Consider the following 19,781-nt stretch of genomic DNA (forward strand, 5'->3'; position numbering starts at 1 on the left):
TATTTGCTTTTGCTTATTTTAAATCTGCTGTCTTACAGTTTCATTTAACACCTTCAGGTGCTTTTCATATGAAAAATAGTGAGTAACTTCCGTGGCTTATCACAGAATTGTAGGGGTTGAAAGGGACCTCGAGAGATCATCGGGTCCAATCCCCCTGCCAAAGCAGGTTTATTGAAGCATGTTTAAAGCAGGTTTATTGTTCTGTTGAAGACATTTCTGTCCCATATTTGATTCGGTATCATTTTCAGTCTGTTGCAAATCCCTTTTTAAGTTCTGATTTGCCTTCCATGTGATATTTCCATATCCAGCATCTCTAATTGCTGGATTCTGAATCATGAACAAACTTTGGAATTGATGAAATATGAGGGATCTCCTCTTTCACAGGACAGCCGGAGGGGCTTGATTGCCCATTCTCAGTTGGGCAATCTCAATAGGATATGGTCTACTCCTGTCAACGTGTTTAGATAGAAGTGATCATAAAAATAATTCAAGGGGTTCTTAAAATGTCCTCTTAATCACTTTTGGGTTCTGAGATGTATGCAATTGGAGACTGAGCTATGGTGCTTGACTGGAAAGTAAGCAACAAAGTTTTAACAGAGATAGAGAATGACTATAGACAGTAATCCTTTTCTGTGATATTACTTGGCCTATTGTGAATGTGTTGTAGAGTACATTTTTGAAGATTAATTCTCTGAAGTGCTGCATTTCCTGTGCGTGCCTACATTTTCCTGCCATAAACAGGAAAAGGAAAACAAAGAATAGGTTTCTGCTACCAGAGCATATCATGCAGCACACACGTAGCACTCTCTGTCTTAGGGAACCCCTCATACCTGGACAAGACCTATAATGTGGGCCAGAAAAAATTGTTCTGACAACGGAACTCCTAGCTTTTGACTTTCTCTGACAGTTCTGCATCCTTCCCCCATCGCATCATGTGCATGTGGTCCCTTCATGTGACAAAAGAGGGCTTGGGGAAGGCAGTGCTCCAGCTAGGTTCTTTTCTTGCTGCCAGAAAAATTCTTTCCAGTCTGCTCTCCCTTGTCTGGATCAGAGGAGCCCCTAGGAGAAGGGGCAGCCAGGAAGGATCCTCAGGCTGGATGAATCACCCTGTTGGATCCTTTGAGACTAAAATTGTAAGGAAAGAGGCAGTTTTTGCTAACTGGAGGCTCAGTGATTGCTTCTAGAATTGAAACATACTGCAAATCAGTCCTTAAACTGACATTAAATTGATGACACTTTTATATACAGAAAAGTAATTTTATATAATGTTGAGGTTTTAGAAGAATTAAGTTACATTGTTTCTCTTCAGCGATCTGTTCATTTTGAGCCTATATCTGTATTTACTTCAGGAAGTGAATAGGTAGATCCAGTAGAATGTTTAACTGATATTCCAGTCAATATGGCACAGATCTTGCAAGTACTTCAGCATGTGCTTAACTTTGAGCCTTTTCTAAAGTTAGTAGAACTACTGTATACTCAGACCTAGCTCTCAGTAGTAGTTTGCAGTAGCAGAGCATTTGAATATGATTTGTTTAAAGTATGCATTATATAGAGATTGCAGAGCAGACTCATTTGGGAATACTGTTGTAGTTTCATAATAGGGAAGGATGCTAAAATCTAAAAATGTCTAGGCCAGCTTACTATGAAATATTTTTGGCAAGATTTTCTTTTTTGAATCTGCCTTTTGAATATAATTACAAATTAAGTAAAGCTGACCATTTGTTTTATTTGAGGCTGCTTGCATGGCAGAACTTAGGATTTTGTGTAGACAGGTGATACAGCAGGTCAGAAAAGGATTCTGTATGTCTGTGGTTGACTGTATTTTACAGTGTCTGATAGGTTTTTATGGAAGCCATTTGGTGATCTCATCAACAACAAGTCTATTGTTTCATTACTATCAGATTCAGTGTGTTTGTGATTAAATCAGCAGAATAGAGAACATGAAGGGAGTGCTGTTCACTTTGCAATCATTTCCATCTGTTATAAATTTTTATCAGATGTTGGGTAACAGCAGGCAAGAGTCAGAGCAAGTGTTTTATCCAGTTTCCAAGAAACAGTGATATGTAATTGGCATCTATTGTGCTCTTAGTTTAATCTGTCCATTTAGATATTTAAAACGTCCTAGAGTATACAGGTATTACAAAGCAAATAAAAACTTATTTCCATCTTTCCTCACATTTATTTTCTTTTGAAGGCTCTGATGCTGATATAAATGTTTTGGTACTTGGTAATTATGACCACTGATGACACTTTCATAAAATGGTGGGTCAGAGTGAGACTTGGAGAGGAGAATCTCCATTAGGCATATGCTGCTGTCCTATGTGGTTTTCGATTGATGATGTAGAAATTGGCAAGTAGAATTGGCTGGCCAGTGGCCAGCATCATTTGCCTTACAGAAGTGGGAGAGGGATCTATCAGCAATAGGCGTAAGCTGACGTGTAATTAGATGGTCCCAAGGAATGAAATCGTACATTTCTTATGAAATTAATTTTTAGCATTAATTATTCTAAAAAGATGTTCCAGTTTTCAATTTAAATGTCTGAGATGCTTTTCATCATCTGAAGAGTTTTGGTGCAAAGTAATAATGTGCAAAAGAGTTGTCTGGTCTCATCTGAAAAGATGGAAAATATTTTATTAATATAATTTACTGAGATTTTATCGAATGTATCCTTGACTCAGATATTAGACCTCTGCAGTATTTGTTTACCCCTTTTTATGTAGAAAAGTCTCACTTTCTTTCTGAAATTAATAATTCCATTCTTTAGGTCAGAGGAAATTTTTAATGGTGGGAATAATCTTTGTCATCCTTTCTGGAACGTTTTATATGACCATGTTGACCACTGTGATGTGGGTTGTCCAATGTTTTATATAGTATTCTCAAATGAGCCATATTGTTGTTTCTTTTAGAGCCACTGTAATACTTGTTGCATTATTCTCCTTAAAAATATATTTTAACACTTAATGCATTTTATGGTTTTATTTTCCACAACTACATAACTGTTCTTCACTGAGTCTGTTGCTCAGAGTCTTTTCATGACACTGTTCTGAAATATTAGAGCTTTGTAAGGCATAAAAACAGCCTCTGGAGAGTTTCCTTCAATTTTGTAAGGGAATTTCATAAGAATTTCTGAGAAGCTGATTGTGACCATTTATTCCATTCTCTATTCGTCAGCTAAAACAGTAGGAAATCAGCATATTTTTTCTAGGCTTGATTGGCCTCCTGGTTGGATATCCCAGATATGTTGCTATCAAGTACCTCATTCCAGTTTTACAGTATTTACCTTGAATTATTACCTTTTGCCATATTGAAAAGTATCTGCTTATTCTTGTCTAAGATTAGCTGGTTTTTTTTTTTTTTACTGTGTAAATCTATTCCTATTTTCAATCTATTTCCTACCATTTGTCTTCTCTAATAGTACTTCAATAGACCCTTGTTAAAAGATTTTTTGAATATCTAAAGCTCTTCATGTTGTTGTCCATTACTCTGTTCATCCACACTTTCATTTTGATGCAACTACTAGAGTAGTGAAACAGCATACAGACTCCCTATTTCAGATGGTGTTTTTTATTTATTGTTATTTGAAACTATTCACAAGAAATTTTTACTGTGCTTTCCTGGGCTTAAGTTGCAGCAAGGGTGTTTTAGGTTGGATCTTAGGAAGAACTTCTTTACCGAAAGGGTTGTTAGACATTGGAACGGGCTGCCCAGGGAAGTGGTGGAATCACCATCCCTGGAGGTCTTTAAAAGACATTTAGATGTAGAGCTTAGGGATATGGTTTAGTGGGGACTGTTAGCGTTAAGTCAGAGGTTGGACTCGATGATCTTGAGGTCTCTTCCAACCTAGAAATTCTGTTATTCTGTGATTCCTTGGTCATCTCTTTTGTTGTAAAGGTATGGTATTTGTAACTATCAGATCATTTGATAGAACATTGTTTTTAAGGTGAGTATAGGTGTTCTTGAGTTCCTTCCAGAGGATGTTCTCTGAATCTTTATCACGTTTTAATTGGTTGATAACTCTTCTTCTGATACCTCTGGCTCTGGTAGTGTCTCATCTTTATCTCCGTATCAGGTCAAGTTCTTAGAGAGTTATCTCCCTAGCATCTTCTCTTGAGAAAGCTGACACAAATAAGTCTTATCAGCAGTGGTTTTGTTTTGCTTTATTATTCCCTTTAATCCCATGTGACCTAGTGACCTCTTATTTCTTTTATGTTTTGTTGTTTTAGTTAATTCAATCATTTTAGCATTAATACCTTCATCTGTTTTCTCTTTAAATCTCATCATAGGCCCTTTTATACATCTTCTAATATATAACCTTCCACAATTTATTCTGACAGGCATAGGTTTAAGTTTACAGATATAAAATTATTTGGTTTAAATAACCTCTTAAACTTTGTTGTTTAGTCATACTAATTCCTTGCCTTTTTTTCATGAGCTTTGCATTACATCTAAGACTTCTGTTGTTTTTACAGGAAGCATGTGTGTTATTTCTAAAGCATTTAGTACTTTTATCTAAGATATTAGGACTTCTCTGACTCATCTGTGGAAACCATCCTAAATTTTCAGAATGAATGATGAATTTGGTTTGCTTTTTCCAAGACCGAACAATATAATATGATGTTCTAGAGTTGTCAGTAAGAATAACTAAATACAAAGATTAGTGGCTAATAGAAAAATATGCTGAATTGGTTTGCTAAAGGAGATTATACCAGACTAATTTGTTTCTAGGACCTTTCTGATCAAAAGTAGTATTTTGTTTCTTTTTTCCTTTTTTTTTTTCCCTGTAGGCTAAGTATTTGATAAAACTTATCTCTAGATTAAGAGGAAATTATTAAAATGAGGGAGAAAAAAAAATAGAAAAAGAACTGTAAAACAGGTAAGGAGCTAGTTTAAGAAGAAAAGCAGCTATTGTTTAAAGTCAGATTTATTAGTATAGTCCCTAATTTATGTTTTCAGTAACAGTCTAAATGTGGGGGACAGGAACCAACAATTTTGGCTAAATGAAACTTCTAGATAGCATGAGGCTGGAAATTAACGTTAATAATGTAGAAGTAAGTTAGATGTGAATGCCCTAATGGAAGAATGAATTATCTCAAAAGGTTGATTGATAGAAATAGGGTGAAGTTTAACAGTTTTAAGATTATACCATAGGGGACTAAAACAAGAATTCTTAATGGGAGCCATCATTTAGAAGTGACAGATGAGGGCAATATCCTGTTAATCACAACTGTGAGTGACCAATGTGTCACTGTGTGACAACAAAGAAAAAAAGGCAAATGCAATTTTATCACACATGAAGCTATGCATTTGCAATAGACATAGATATACCGTTGTTCTGGATGAGTGATGTTGGCAGTCTCCTCCAGTTTTTTTGCTTATTCTTTTTAGTTTAACAATGTTACGTTGGCCTATCCTACATTAGCCAAAGGTAGGATCTTCTTTTACATTGGGAAAAGATAGGTTCTTATGTCTGTTCCAGAATCTGCTGTGAAAATTGAAGTAGAGATAGTGTACAAAATCAGCCTTAAGATAAAACTATGATAAATGCTTCTATACATGCCTTAATGTATATATTTGTAGTTTCTGGCAGCATAACTGGTGGCTGAACAATACAAGTGAAGCAAGCCTTGTAGGGAAAACTAATACCTTTTATTAAGCTAACTGTGAAAGAAAAATAAACTAGCTGAAGAAGAGTTCGTGTGCTCTGAAACTTGTGTGTTTTTTTTTTTCCTCTCCAGCTGTCTTAGTTGCCCTAATGAAATATATTGCTGTTCCCTTAATACCTTTCTTCTTGCACATGTTTATACTTCATGCTCAGTTTGTAGGCCTGGCTGTTCTGTTAAGCTTCTTCCAACAGAGTAAAATGATAACGTTCTTCATCAATCTCAGCCTATGAGAATTCATTGCTCAGTACCGAGACTACTAACATAAAATGCAGTTTATAGTCCAGCATGCATAATTACATTAAAATAAAGGTTCAGATAATGTGTATTCTAATTATGTGATCCACTTATTTATACTCAGGTTTATGGGAATGTAAAGACAGCAATGTTTGCCAGTGTAGCCTCTAATAAACAAGCCAATCATATCAGACTTCAGTTTTGAAATTATTCAATAGTCCTACGTAAAATACATATAAATACTGGTAATTCATCCATAAACTCTTTCAGTGAAGAAGTTTTTTAAACAAAGAGTTATAGTGCTAATTGCAAACTGTAATATAGCAAGTATTGTTAAAGTCAAGAAACAACATAAACTGTTAGCATTAGTGTTAGCACAGGTGTCCGTGCACGGCCCAGCACTTACATCAAAATATTTAGTTTACAGGTTTCTAATGTCAAGACCTGCTGAATGTCTTCTGCTATTTTTATATCACCTTGTTATGCGAGATATGACTGTGATGTACCATCTGCAGAAGACAGATAGACATCTGTCTGACTCCTGCAGCAAAACCAGGCTGGCAAAAAGACAAGGTGTATATTCCAAACCCATAATTTTCAATTTTCATTCTCATTTTTCAGTTGTAAAATTCTTGCAGCGCCAGAGATGAACCGTAACATAATCCATATAAAACAGGATTCTTGAACCCTAGAAAAGCCTTAGATCTGTATGCCAAATGGGGAATTTGCTGTGCATTCCAAGAATTGAATGTTCTGCAGGTACCCCAAAGGGCAGAAAAGGGAGTATCAGAAAAGACTAAAGTTGTGACATTATAGAATAGTCATTTCCCTTGATCCTTCCTCACGTGCTACCTATCAGTTAGTTGTACAAACATGATATTTTATATTGCTTTCATTTGTCATTAGAGATCTCAATTTGGAAACTCTATTTGTATTTTAAGTTAGAGTTGAAATTCTTAAACAGGAAGTTATGCATTTTTTAAGAGTATGTAGCAGAAATCAAAAGCTAACACCTTAACAGGGATTCTGCTTCATTGTCCCTGATATTACTGAGATGTCAGTTCTAGAGTGACCTTTCATGGCTACTATTGCTATAATAAGCATTGAAAATTATCATTAATAAATATAAGAGCTTATGGAATTTTGGAAATTTTGGAAAAGGAATGTGGCTGCCTGTAAGAGGATGGAATTTAATCCAGAACCTCTTTCCAGATTGTTAGCTTACATTAGAATCATTTAGGTTGGAAATGAAGAGTTAATATTGTACTACTGCTTAATTTTGTTTTTGTCTAAGCAAAATTAACATAATTATTCCTGCTATGAAATTCACATGAGCAGTGTTAGAGTACTTTAGTATTGATTTTATTATATAGGTATGCTTACATAATTTCTAGAATAGCTTGCTTTGGAAATCAGTGTAAGGAAAAATTTAAACTGACAGAAGATGTTAAAGAATGGTGTTCATGCAAACACCACACTTTTATGTTACAATCTCCACATGCCTATATTATTTATAACATTTTAAAAGGACTTTTTAAACATATTTTTTTTCTTGTTGTGGTATGTTTACTTTGAGCAGCAGTTACTAAATAATTTTATCATTTATGTATAGCCAGTTAGTAATTGTCCTCTGCTGCTACTGAATGAAAAGCTAGCACAAACACGTGACAGGAAATGGACTTTAAAAAATAAAAACAATGTGATTATAATATCATAAGAATAGGAAAGGAAATAACATCTTATGTCATCAAACATAATAATTTAATACTGATTACTACAAAAAACAGCACTTACCCAAATTCATGCTTCAGCTAAAGCACACCTTTTAGAGAAATACCAAATCCATCAATGGAAAATACACCATCATCTTGTTTCAGTTGTTCAGTCACTAAGTATTTACGTCACTATAAATTCACAAATTTCTGAGTGAATCCTGACTGTAAGACTATTTATATATTTTCAACACCAGCTGAGCACTTGAGTTTTGAAAGAAAGTGGCCTCATTTAATGTTGTACCAAGATCAGTGAATGGCTGTGTGCTAAACTAACCTCAAGCAATTGGGGGCCCTCTGGGAACTTAGGTGGAATTTAGAGCGTCCCCCACGGGTGGGCGGCAGCTCCCCCCAGCCCCCTGCTCCTGCGTGGGCTCCTCTCCACGGGCTGCAGCTCCGGCCCGGGGCCTGCTCCTGCGGGGGCTCTCCATGGGCCGCAGCCTCCTCCAGGCCACATCCACCTGCTCCACCGGGGGCTCCTCCACCCGTGGGGGGGCTGCAGCGTGGAGATCTGCTCCATGTGGGACCCATGGGCTGCAGGGGGACAGCCTGCTCCACCAGGGGCCCCTCCACAGGCCACAGGGGAGCTGCTGCTGCCTCCCTGGAGCACCTCCTGCCCTCCTGCTGCACTCACCTGGGGGCTGCAGGGCTGCTTCTCCTCTCTCCCTGCTGCTATAGCACAGCAGGCTTATTACCCCTTTCTTCAATCTGCTGTCCCAGCAGCCCAGCCAGCACTGCTGCCTGGCTCAGCTCTGGCCAGCAGTGGGTCTCTTTTGGAGCTGGCTCTGATCTGACATGGGGCAGCTGCTGGGCTCTGCTCACAGAGGCCACCCCTACAGCACCCCTGCTACCAAAACTTTGCCATGTAAACCTAATACAGTGTACCAAATATATTTTATTTGTTACAGATTTTATATAGTCAGTTATTATAATTTATATACATGTCTGCATGAGCATACAAGTACAAATAGATACACACATATATAGAAAGAGAGGTCGTTTTGTATTTGTGCTTAGCAAGTATAATCCAATGGTTACACCAATATCACAATTATTTACTTCTGTAATCAGTTGCCTTTTCTTATGCCGAAGTGAAGTTGAATATATAACTTGGTTTTGATTTAGGAAGTTGATCAGTAAGGTCAGAAGACACCTTAGTATTTTTTGCAAGACACCTTCAGTATTTGACACTTAGAAACAAGTTTATTCATTTAACTTACAATATTTAGGTAAATTCCCAATTGGTTATATTCCTTATTAATGAAGTGTTTATCCCTAGCATTATAAAATACAAAAGAAAAAGATAGGTTTATTAGAAAGCAGAAGCATGGACTGTATCATGATTTAAAGATAACTGTATAAAACCCTGTTATTGAGATAAAAGTTCATTGAAATATAAAGCTTTAATACTAATTCAGCTTTAATACAGCTGAATGCTCAGAGATGGAAGATGTCATATGTAAGCAATACAAGTGAGGCTTTTAACCAAGCCAGAAAACAACTACGATTGAAATGAAAGGGCTAAGGTACCAAAACTCCATACCACTGCCATAACATCATGAGTTTTTGGAGCTGCGCTTGGTCACAGCTCTTCAGCTAAGGGCGTGGTATAGCAAGTGTGTATTTACCATTTGGGGGGCAGATCCTTTGTGCAGAAGCAAGTTATGTTTTTAACTTTTAGTCTGGTGTTCAGTCTGCTGGTTCTTGTTGCATTTCATGAGGATGGAATCTTGATCCAACAAAATACAGCAAAATTTCTTTCAAATTCAGTGGGAGGATTACAGGAGGTCAGACAATATCCATTCAGTTGTTCATGGATTCTATCCAGACATATGGATGATTAAGTTTGTAGGGTATTCTTAATTCATGTGACTTGTGACACAAATCTCTGAAACAATCTTAGACTTGGAGTCGAGAAACTTATGCAATTTTTGTATTAAGACAGTCAATGAAAAGAATCTTTTCACCTTGCAATCATAGAATACAGAGGAACATTGAAAGATTTTCCAGTATTCCTGCACGTACATGGCCTGCTTCGCTACACAGTATATAGAACTGCAAGGCGCTTCTGCTGTGCTGAAGCACAAAAAGCTACTTAGTAATTAGGTGCAAACTGAATTGTTCAAAATAAGTTGATCTTCTTTATTGCTGGCTTAGAGGTTAGCAGTCCAATTGAGTTCATGATTGGATTTCATTTAATTTATACAACACAGTTGGAAAATTAAAGACAGAATAGTGTTACCGAAATATAACAATTGTTCAGAGATGCCCAATTTGGTTGTGGAATAAAGTCACACCGGGGAAGAAACAATCTGGTTTAAAAGAAATACGAAATCAGTGAAAAAGCAAAAGGATATAGCAAAGAATGTTTCAAATTAAAACCAACTAAAAAGGCCAAAAGAGTTGGTGGAATATTGATGAAATCACCATCAGGCTTAAAGCAAGCAAACAGGTATTTGTGAAACAGTTTATATTAAAAGGGCAGGGAAAAAAATTTGAGGTAGGTTATGTATAGTCATCTGCTATACAGAATCATAGAATTGTCTAGGTTCAAAAAGACTTTTAAGGTCATAAAGTCCAGATATCAACCTTACCTAAGTCCCATCACTAAATCTTTTCCCTTACCACCATGTCTCTTAAATACCTCCAGGGATGGGGTATATCTCCACTTCCCTGGGCAGACTGTTCCAATGCTTGACCACCATCTCCATGAAGAAATGCTTCCTAAGTCACACTTGGCACAATTTGAGGCCATTTCCTCATGTCATATCACTTGTCATGCAAGAAAAGACACCTACACCCTACTCACTTCAACATCATCTTAGTTGTAGAAAGTGATGAGGTCTCCCTTAAGCCTCCTCTTCTCCAGACTAAACAATGCCGATTCTTTTGTCTGCTCCTCATAAGTCTTGTTTTCTAGTCCATTCACCAATTTTGTTGCTGTTTTCTTAAAACATTCCACCATCTCAACATCCTTCTTGTAGTGAGGGTCCTAAAACACAATATTCAAGGTGCGGTCTTACCACTGCCTTGTACAAGGAGGCAATCCCTTCCCTAGGTCACAGCAGTGTAGCTGGCCACACTATTTCTGGTGCAGGCCAGGATGGCATTGACTTTCTTGGCCACCTGGGCACACTGCTGGATCAAGTTCAGCTGGCCATTAAAGTGGCAAAATCATTATATAGAAAACTAAAAAGATATTCAATAAGTGTTTATGTTCTAGGTGTGGAAAGTAGTGCATGCATTATGTGAGTAGAATAAAAAGTTCAGGTACACTGTCAAGGGAGAAGATGGGCAACATCTTTTAAAATTAAACATTTACAGACAAGAGGCCTAGCTAACTTAAATGCAAGGACTTTGGTGAAAAATTGAATGCTTTCTGTTCTACAAATGTTAGTTTTTAGTAAATACAGGAAAATTAAAGAGATTACAAAGAATTGGAGAACAGCCATTTCATAATCTAAAAATGGCAAAAGGTATGCTGTGACAGGGTTACAGCACTGGTGGATAGGGGAAGAGCAACTGTCATCATCTAACTGGACTTGTACAAAGTGTTTGACACTGTCCTCCGTAATATCCTTGTCTTTAAATTGGAGAGACATAGATTTGACGTATGGACCACTCAGTGGGTAAGGAATTAGCTGGATGGTCACACTCAAAGAGTTGCAGTCAATGGCTCAATGTCCAGATGGTGTTCTTCAGAGGTCAGTATTGGGATGGGCGCTGTTTAACATCTTTGTCAGTGACATGGACAGTGGAATAGAGTACACCCGTACACCCTCAGCAAGTTTGCTAATGACACTAAGCTGTGTGGTGCGGTTGACATGCTGGAAGGAAGGGATGCCATCCAGAGGGACCAGGGCAGTCTTGAGAGGTGGGTCTCTGCAAATATCATGCAGTTCAACAAGGCTAAGTGCAAGGTCCTGCTCCTGGATCAGGGCAATCCCAAGCACCGATACAGGCTGGGCAGAGAATGGATTGAGAGCAGCCCTGAGGAAAAGGACCTGGGGGTGTTGGTTAATGAGAAGCTCAACATGAGCCAGTAGCGTGTGCTTGCAGCCCAGAAAGCCAACCACATATATGTACCCTGGGATGCATCAAGAGAAGCATGGCCAGCAGATGGAAGGAGGTGATTCTCCCTGTCTATTCTGCTCTCGTGAGACCATCTGGTGTGCTGCATTCAGTTCTGGGGGCAGCACAAGAAGGAAATGGGCTTATTAAAATAAGACCCACAAGAATGATCAAGGGGCTGGAGCACCTCTCCTGTGAAAGGCAGGGAGAGCTGGGGCCGTCCAGCCTACAGAAGAGAAGGCTCCAGGGTGACCTCATTGCAGCTTTTCAAAATCTAGAGGGGAACTTATAAAGAAGATGGAGATAAACTTTTTGCTCAGACAGACAATCTCAGTACAAGGCAGAATGGGTTTACATTACAAGAGTGTTGGTTTGGATTAGATATTAGGAAGAATTTATTTTCACAGAGGCACTAGAACAGGTTGCCCAGAGAACTTGTGGATCCTTGGAGGTGTTCAAGACCAAGTTGGATGGGGCTTTGAGCAACTTGGTCTGGTGTGTAGCATCCCTGCCCATGCAGAGGGGTTGGAACTGGATGATATTTAAGGACCCTTCCAACCCAAGCTGTTCTGTGATATGATCTATATGGGACAGAATGCTTTGTTCGGTACACTCATCAGGAAAAAAATAGACTAAAGTTATAAACAGTGCTGGTTAGTATAATTTTGTAATTAGTAGATTAACTATGTTGCCTTTTGGAGAAAGTGGAGGGATGGGACAATACTGTTTTAAAGAGTTGACCTTTTTTTTTTATTTATAAAAATAACTGAGTTAGTACAGTGTTTGTAGTACAGGCAGATTTGTACCAAGGATTACTTTACGATCCACTGCTGTTCTTGTGTTTATTTAAAAAGGGAAAAAGTCTTTATAAGAAAATATTAGGGTACAGGAGGACAAACTGTTGCAAATAATTTGAATCAAATTAATTGTGTTATAAACTGGCTGGGTAGCTGGGCCCAGAGTAGAATGGATTTAAATCCAGTTGGAGGCCAGTCACTATTGGAGTCCCCCAGGGCTCGGTGCTGGGGTCGGTCCTCTTTAATATCTTCATCGATGATCTGGACGAGGGCATCGAGTGCACCCTCAGTAAGTTCGCAGATGACACCAAGTTAGGTGCGTGTGTCGATCTGCTTGAGGGTAGGAAAGCTCTGCAGGAGGATCTGGAGAGGCTGCACCGATGGGCTGAGGCCAACTGCATGAAGTTCAACAAGGCCAAGTGCCGGGTCCTGCACCTGGGGCACAACAACCCCAAGCAGAGCTACAGGCTGGGAGAGGAATGGTTGGAAAGCTGCCTGGCAGAGAAGGACCTGGGAGTATTGGTTGATAGTCGGCTGAATATGAGCCAGCAGTGTGCTCAGGTGGCCAAGAAGGCCAACAGCAGCCTGGCTTGCATAAGAAACGGTGTGGCCAGCAGGGTGAGAGAAGTGATTGTTCCCCTGTACTCAGCTCTGGTGAGGCCGCACCTCGAGTACCGTGTTCAGTTTTGGGCCTCTTGCTACAAGAAGGACATCAAGGTGCTCAGAAGAGTCCAGAGAAGGGCAACAAAGCTGGTGAGGGGTCTGGAGCAGCTGAGGGAGCTGGGATTGTTCAGCCTGGAGGAGTCTCAGGGGCAACCTTATCTCACTCTACAGGTACCTTAAAGGAGGCTGTAGCGAGGTGGGGGTTGGTCTGTTCTCCCACGTGCCTGGTGACAGGACAGGGGGGAATGGGCTAAAGTTGCGCCAGGGAGGTTTAGGTTGTATATTATGAAGAACTTCTTTGCTGAGAGGGTTGTTAGGCATTATTGGAATGGGCTGCCCAGGGAAGTGGTGGAGTCACCATCCCTGGAGGTCTTTAAAAGACGTTTAGATGTAGAGCTTAGTGATATGGTTTAGTGGAGGACTTGTTAGTGTTAGGTCAGAGGTTGGACTCGGTGATTTTGGAGGTCTCTTCCAACCTAGATGATTCTGTGTGATTCTGTGAATAGCAAGTGGTCAGAATGCAACAAAAATCTTAAAATGCAACTAAATGCCAGGTTATACAGTTGGAAATCATAAATGTATCTGCTGCATAGTAAAACCTCTGAGTGACATCTTGGAAATAATTGGATAAGAGATGGATTTAGAGTCACTTGGGGAAATAATGTGAGTGCTCAGTGAAGCCATGACATTGTATTCTTTTGTATTTCATTGTATTCCATTGTGAGTTAAAGCTAAGGTACCAAGTATGCGATTAGCAGAGCGCTACCGGAATGTTAGCACCCCTCGATGTGTCTAATTTTGAAGTCTGTGTTCCAACAGGATTCTGGAAATGGTGCAGGAAGTTCTGAGGTAAAGAGAAGTGATTAAAGTTAGGAAAATATCATTTCTTTTAACTTGAAGAAATATAAATTACTTAGCTTGCTGAAGAGAAACCTGAGTAGTGACTGAGGTAACTGTAGGAAAGATGATAGTTTCCCCATGCATGGTGTCTTAAAGGTGAAATAAGAGATCAACCTGCAGTGCCCCAAGTTTTCATAGTATCTAGATTGTGGAGTTCCCATCAGTCAAATTGATACGAATCCACAGTTGAGCCAAGAATTAAAATGAATTCCTAGACTTGATCCCTTTAAGATTTTCTAGATAAAACAATTTAATTCTTTTTTAGGAAGTCAACTAAGAATTCTGGAGTTACACATTTTCTTCTGAAACTGTTTTCCTTAATTTTCTGCAGATATTTTTTTTCTCATAGTGCTTCTTCGAGCTAACTTTCCTAGAGAGTTTTGGTAATGTTGGAGAAAATAAATACTGTCTATAATTCTTATTTTCAGAAACATTCAATATATAATTTATTACACATATGCATGCATATATACACATGTACACATATACAGTTATTTTTTGCTTGATCTCGAATATGGAACAGATGGTTGAGATAGTTGATGACCATTATGCTTGGCCGTAGAATAGTATAAGCCTTTTGTAAAGTTGTTTAACAGCTGTTATCTTTCAGGACTTCAGTCAGAAAAAGATACTGAGGGTTATGTAGACAAGAGATTGTAGTAATTTGAGAAAAATACTTAGGCTAAGCAACTTCAGATAAAAGGTTAAAAGCTGTTGTTTACATATAAGCTAGTGCTAGCCAGTATTTCAGAAGTTATGGAAAGTTACGGCTTTTATTTACTGTAAAATGTACTTCACATCCAAAAGCAATAAAAATCACTGCTATTTGGAAATTTGGTCCATGTTTAGAAGGAGTATCTCCAAGCCAGAATCCAGCTTGTTACTTAAGCAATTTTATTGAACTGCTCTTTGCAAAATATGGAGATAAAAGATTAGAATTTTGAAAGAATGAGTTGCATTTCAAAATTTCAAAAAATGAAATTTGGGGAGGAAATGATTTGTATGTAACACTTGTACTGCCACTTAAGGAAGCAAAAATGAAGTTGTGTTTTATTTCGTTGCATTCCATTTGTGGATGAGGGGATGAGTAGGCTAGGGAAGTGATTGCACATGTTTTGGAAGTCTGTGCTGAGGGAGGGAGGAAACATTACAGACTACAGGAAGGGGAAAGAAGAGGAAGAAGAATGAGTGAGAGCAAGAGAAAAGTCTGTAGCATAACAGTGGGATCAAGAAGGCAGTGAGAAGAGCCTACACCAGACACAGCTATGCCTCTGCAGTGACAGAAACTTTCCAGTGACAAGAGGCAACAGTGCAGTGCCTACAAGCTGAGAAATGCGAAGGTATATAAAATGTCAGCAAATTTACTGCACACAAAGACCTATGCTTCAAATATGAAGTGTGCAGGTACAGGCTGATTTGTAGTCCCTTATTTTGATTATGCTGTACTTCATCAATTTAATGGTTTTCCATTTCAAGAAGTTGGTTATTTCTCATTCTACACCAGTAAGTCTGGCTTCTGGCTTTCCTATTAATCAGTTCTTGGGGCTTCCTCCTTCGCATGTAGGTTTTTTGAATCGCCTCTCTCACCTACCTAACTTTGTGAAGTGACCCTAGAAATAAAAAATGTAGGAAGTTCAGAGTCTATACTCTTGAAGCCAAATATCAAAGTCGTATTTTGACCTAGTACTGATCATAGAGGGAGCTTGAAAAATTACTTTATAATTAGGCTGTAAAGGAATTAGGACCTTCTGTGTTCTGTACAGAAACCTCTTTCCACTGGAAAAACAAAAGGGAGATAGGAAGGCTGAATAGTTATCAAGACATAGGTTCTTCTTCTTCCACATACTTTAAGATAACTGAGAGTGTGTCCCTCTTACAGAAAGCCTTTTGATGTGCTGGACTGTTGTATTATAAGTGCCATTTGTAATGCACTCTTGCTGAGTTGCAAAGAAGAATTAGTTTCTTCCAGGAGGAAGAGAGAGAGCAGAGTTGTATTATACCTGGCAGCATACTATATACATAGAAATACAGAGAAGAAATCCTATAGTTACCAGGCACCTGGGATATCTTCACAAGCTTTTTGCTGCCACTTTTAATGAGAACTGAATAATCTTTTTAATTTTTATTGCTATAAATATTTCAGATGTGTAATTTTAATTGATACGTATGTTATTTTGCCAGGATTCTGTAAGAAATACCTTCTTGTAATATACTAGATTGGTGTAGTGATACAGCTTGCTTACTGCATTATCCAAAATTTACATAAATGTTAGAGAGTAATTTGGGTTTACAAAGTCTCCTAACACTTCCCTTGTTTTTTGTTTTTGTTTTTTAAATCAGGATAGAAAAGTACAGCTGTATTCTCATGTAAAAGTTGTTAAACTTCCTCAGTATCATTTCTGCCAATTAAAAATTAAGATTTACTGCTGTGGTTGATTTTTTGAGTACCTTTGCAATGACAGACTTCTAGTACTTTTCACAAGCTCTGTCTTTGTACATACACAAATGAAAATAAAATTTGAAAGAAGTCATTATCCCATAGTACCAAGTCTTTGCTTAAGGAAAGTAACATTGTAATAACGGAGCTGCAGGAAGGTGCTTGCATGGCATATTCCTGCATTGTAGCTATTTTTGTTATGCACTGACTTTGAATACTAAATAAATGAAAACTTACATTTTGGAAAAAGTGGAAAATACAGGTTCTGACACAGAAAAACTTGAAGCAGTTACCAGTTCTTTCATACTGGTAACCAGTATGAACAGCATAAATAGACATGAACTGAAATTCAAGAAATTCCACTTAAATGTACAAAAAAAGCTTTTTCACACTGAGGGTGGTCAAGCAGTGGAACAGGTTACCCAGAGAGGTTGTGGAGACTCCATCTCTGGATATTTGAAGTCCTGACTGGACAGCGCCCTAAGCAATCTGCATTGATTGGCCCTGCTTTGAGAAGGTCACTTGGACTGGATGGTGTTCAGACATCCATTCCAACCTCAGCTATCTTGTGATTCAGTGAAGACAGACATTGTATTTGATGTTAATACACAGTCTTGCAAACTTTTGGTTTCTTCTTTCTAGTTATTTCTGGTTATTTGTTGTAACATTTTAAAACTAAATTAATTTTCATATATAATATTTTTTCCTGGCATACTTGTCATGTCTTTGGTATGTAGCAACTGCATTGTCTGTCCATCTAAGAAACCCAGGATGCTAGAATTTATTACTTCAGGAAACTGAATTAGAGAATACATGTAATATTTATTTGGCACTGCCTCTCTTTCAAAATCTCTTTGTGTGGTTCTTATAGCTTAATATTACAATATTAAATTAAAAATACAGATGGGAGTTCTTTGTTTTATTATTCATATCCTTGACATATTTCTAATGGGCTCTTAAAATAAGTCATCTGTTATGTTCTTTTGTTGTCTTTGCTGATGAAAATATGAACTTTTCTAGGTTCTAATTGATTTTTAAGCCATCTTCCTAGCATCAGTGAGTCAGTACATTCTCTTTGTTTATATCAGAGATTTACTGCCCATTAATTTTGATTCTGTTTCTCCTGAGTGGCTTTACATTCCTAAAAGATTAAATTCTTGTAAATATTTTTCCCTTTGCAGTGAGGAGCTACGGAAAGAAGCACGACAGCTGAAACGTGAACTGCTGGAGGCAAAGCAAAAAAAAGAAGAGCAAGCTTTAAAACCCAAAGAAAAGGAAGGTAAGATTATAATATAGCAGGTGTTGTGTGGATCTCCAGTTAACAATACAGTTTTAAAGTTGTTTAATAGTTTTGTGTTTCAGATGGATATATTGTTGAAATGTTGTGGTTTTTTTCCCCCATAAAATTAGTTTTCCTTAAGAATGAACGGATACTGGTATATAAATAAATTAGACAGGTAGCATTTGTTCTTTCAAATGTTCTTCAGTTACATATGTATAGTTGGGCAGGCTTCTGTATTTGAAATAATTTTTTTCAGATAACTGATTTAATTCTTTAATGGGGACCTACCTATTCTGACCTCCAAAATGGAAAGTATTCCTGACTGTCCAACTTGGAAAGGTACTTAAAGGTACACACGATTAACTCTGAACTCAAAGATATTGACTTCAAACTTCTGTACCTCTTCCGAATGATACCAAGGGAACTTAAAATCAAGTCAGTTACATGTTTGTTTTTCATAAACCTTAGCAAAATGGGATCTTTGGATGCCCACTTTTTATCAGAATAATTTTACATTCCATTTCTTACTAAATGCACACAGATTGTTAAGTATATAATGGGTAAATTGCATTTTTAGTGAATAAGGATTTAACACTTCGTTAGCTGAACTGAAAAAAAAAAAACAAAAAAAACAGGCAACTCTGGAGTTGCTATACACATTTCTGGAGTGGGTTCTTAGTCCAGTTCTCAAACAACATAAAAAATCTGAAAGAAAATGTGAAGTCATTGCCAGAAAAATTTCCATTACTCTACTCTGTATCGTTTATCATATCATTTTTTATACAAATTCGAAAGTAGGAAGCATAACAATTGTTAGGAAATGTTATGGATTCTCTTGAATCTCTGAGCTTGATCAATAACCAGTTTGGCAAATTAAAAAATACAGTATCTGGAACTTGTATATGAAATCTGTCACCATATTATACAAAGTAGTGGCTCTGAAAAGCTTCTAGGAATCATACTGTCACTAAATAAATATAAGCTCTTGTTGGCAAGACACTGAATGCAGTCATTGGACACGTTAAAAAAGGAACTGCAAGTGGAAGTGTAGAAAAGAGAGTAGTTCTTATGTACATATATGATAAATGATAAAGAGTAGTGCCATGTATGGCAATTGTAATACCATTGCTTAAACATTATCCCTGTTCTGGTGCCAGTTACGTCAGAGGACTTACTGTAGAATAATTTGAGGAAATCCACTTTACGGTGACAGACTAAATTAATACTTGGATACCACTGGTAGATACAACTGTGGCACAATATTGAATGATACCTTTTATTCAAGGACAGGTATGGGATGGGGAAAGAAGGAATGGGGGCTTTATGTATCAGCTGTTTGGCGGGGGTTGTTGTGTGTGTATGTGTGTGTGGTTTTTTTATTTCATTGAATTAAATAGCAGGTACGAGATTAACCTGTTGAAGAACTGTAGGTAAGAATTAATGGTAAAAATAGTCCTTGTTTTCCTTTTTGTGAGTACTGTCAGAGCATAAGTATTTGTCTGTTTCAGTACCTGTTGAAAAAGATATATGGCAGGAAAGAAACTATTCAGAGGGTTCTTGGAGTACCTAAGTGAAAATTATGAAAATAAACATATTCTAAAATTGAAGACAAAATGAAGAAGATGTTAAATGAGATGCAAATAGTGAAGGGCAAAATGATTAATGAAAATACAGTAACAAGAGAAGAATAAGCAAGAAAAGAGTTGGTTTTCTTTGGCAAAACAAGAAGGAACTGAGCTTGAATGCTTCTTTTAATTCAGTCCTTAGCATAGCAGTCAGCTTTGTTCATATGCTTACATACGATCAGTGACATAAAGGAAGTATTTGGGTACAGAAAAAGCAAACTAGAGACTACTTAGATAAATCAGATGCATTAAAATCATTCAAACTTGATGGAATTCAGTGAAGCATACCAGAATTGGCTCAAGCAGTCCCGGAGACATTAACATTAATAAAATATT

The 19,781-nt window shown here is 37.6% G+C and overlaps 1 protein-coding gene across 1 annotated transcript in view; it reads left to right on the forward strand.

The window, feature by feature from the left end:
• Positions 1–19,781, forward strand: part of CWC27 (CWC27 spliceosome associated cyclophilin) — a 125,917-nt gene that overhangs the window by 71,734 nt on the left and 34,402 nt on the right. Inside the window, exon 11 of the mRNA XM_032205612.1 lies at positions 17,720–17,817. Coding sequence (XP_032061503.1) covers positions 17,720–17,817 — 98 coding nt within the window. The remainder of the gene's footprint in view (positions 1–17,719; positions 17,818–19,781) is intronic.

Source organism: Aythya fuligula, chromosome Z, assembly GCF_009819795.1.
Source record: "Aythya fuligula isolate bAytFul2 chromosome Z, bAytFul2.pri, whole genome shotgun sequence".
Classification (NCBI taxonomy): Eukaryota; Metazoa; Chordata; class Aves; order Anseriformes; family Anatidae; genus Aythya; species Aythya fuligula.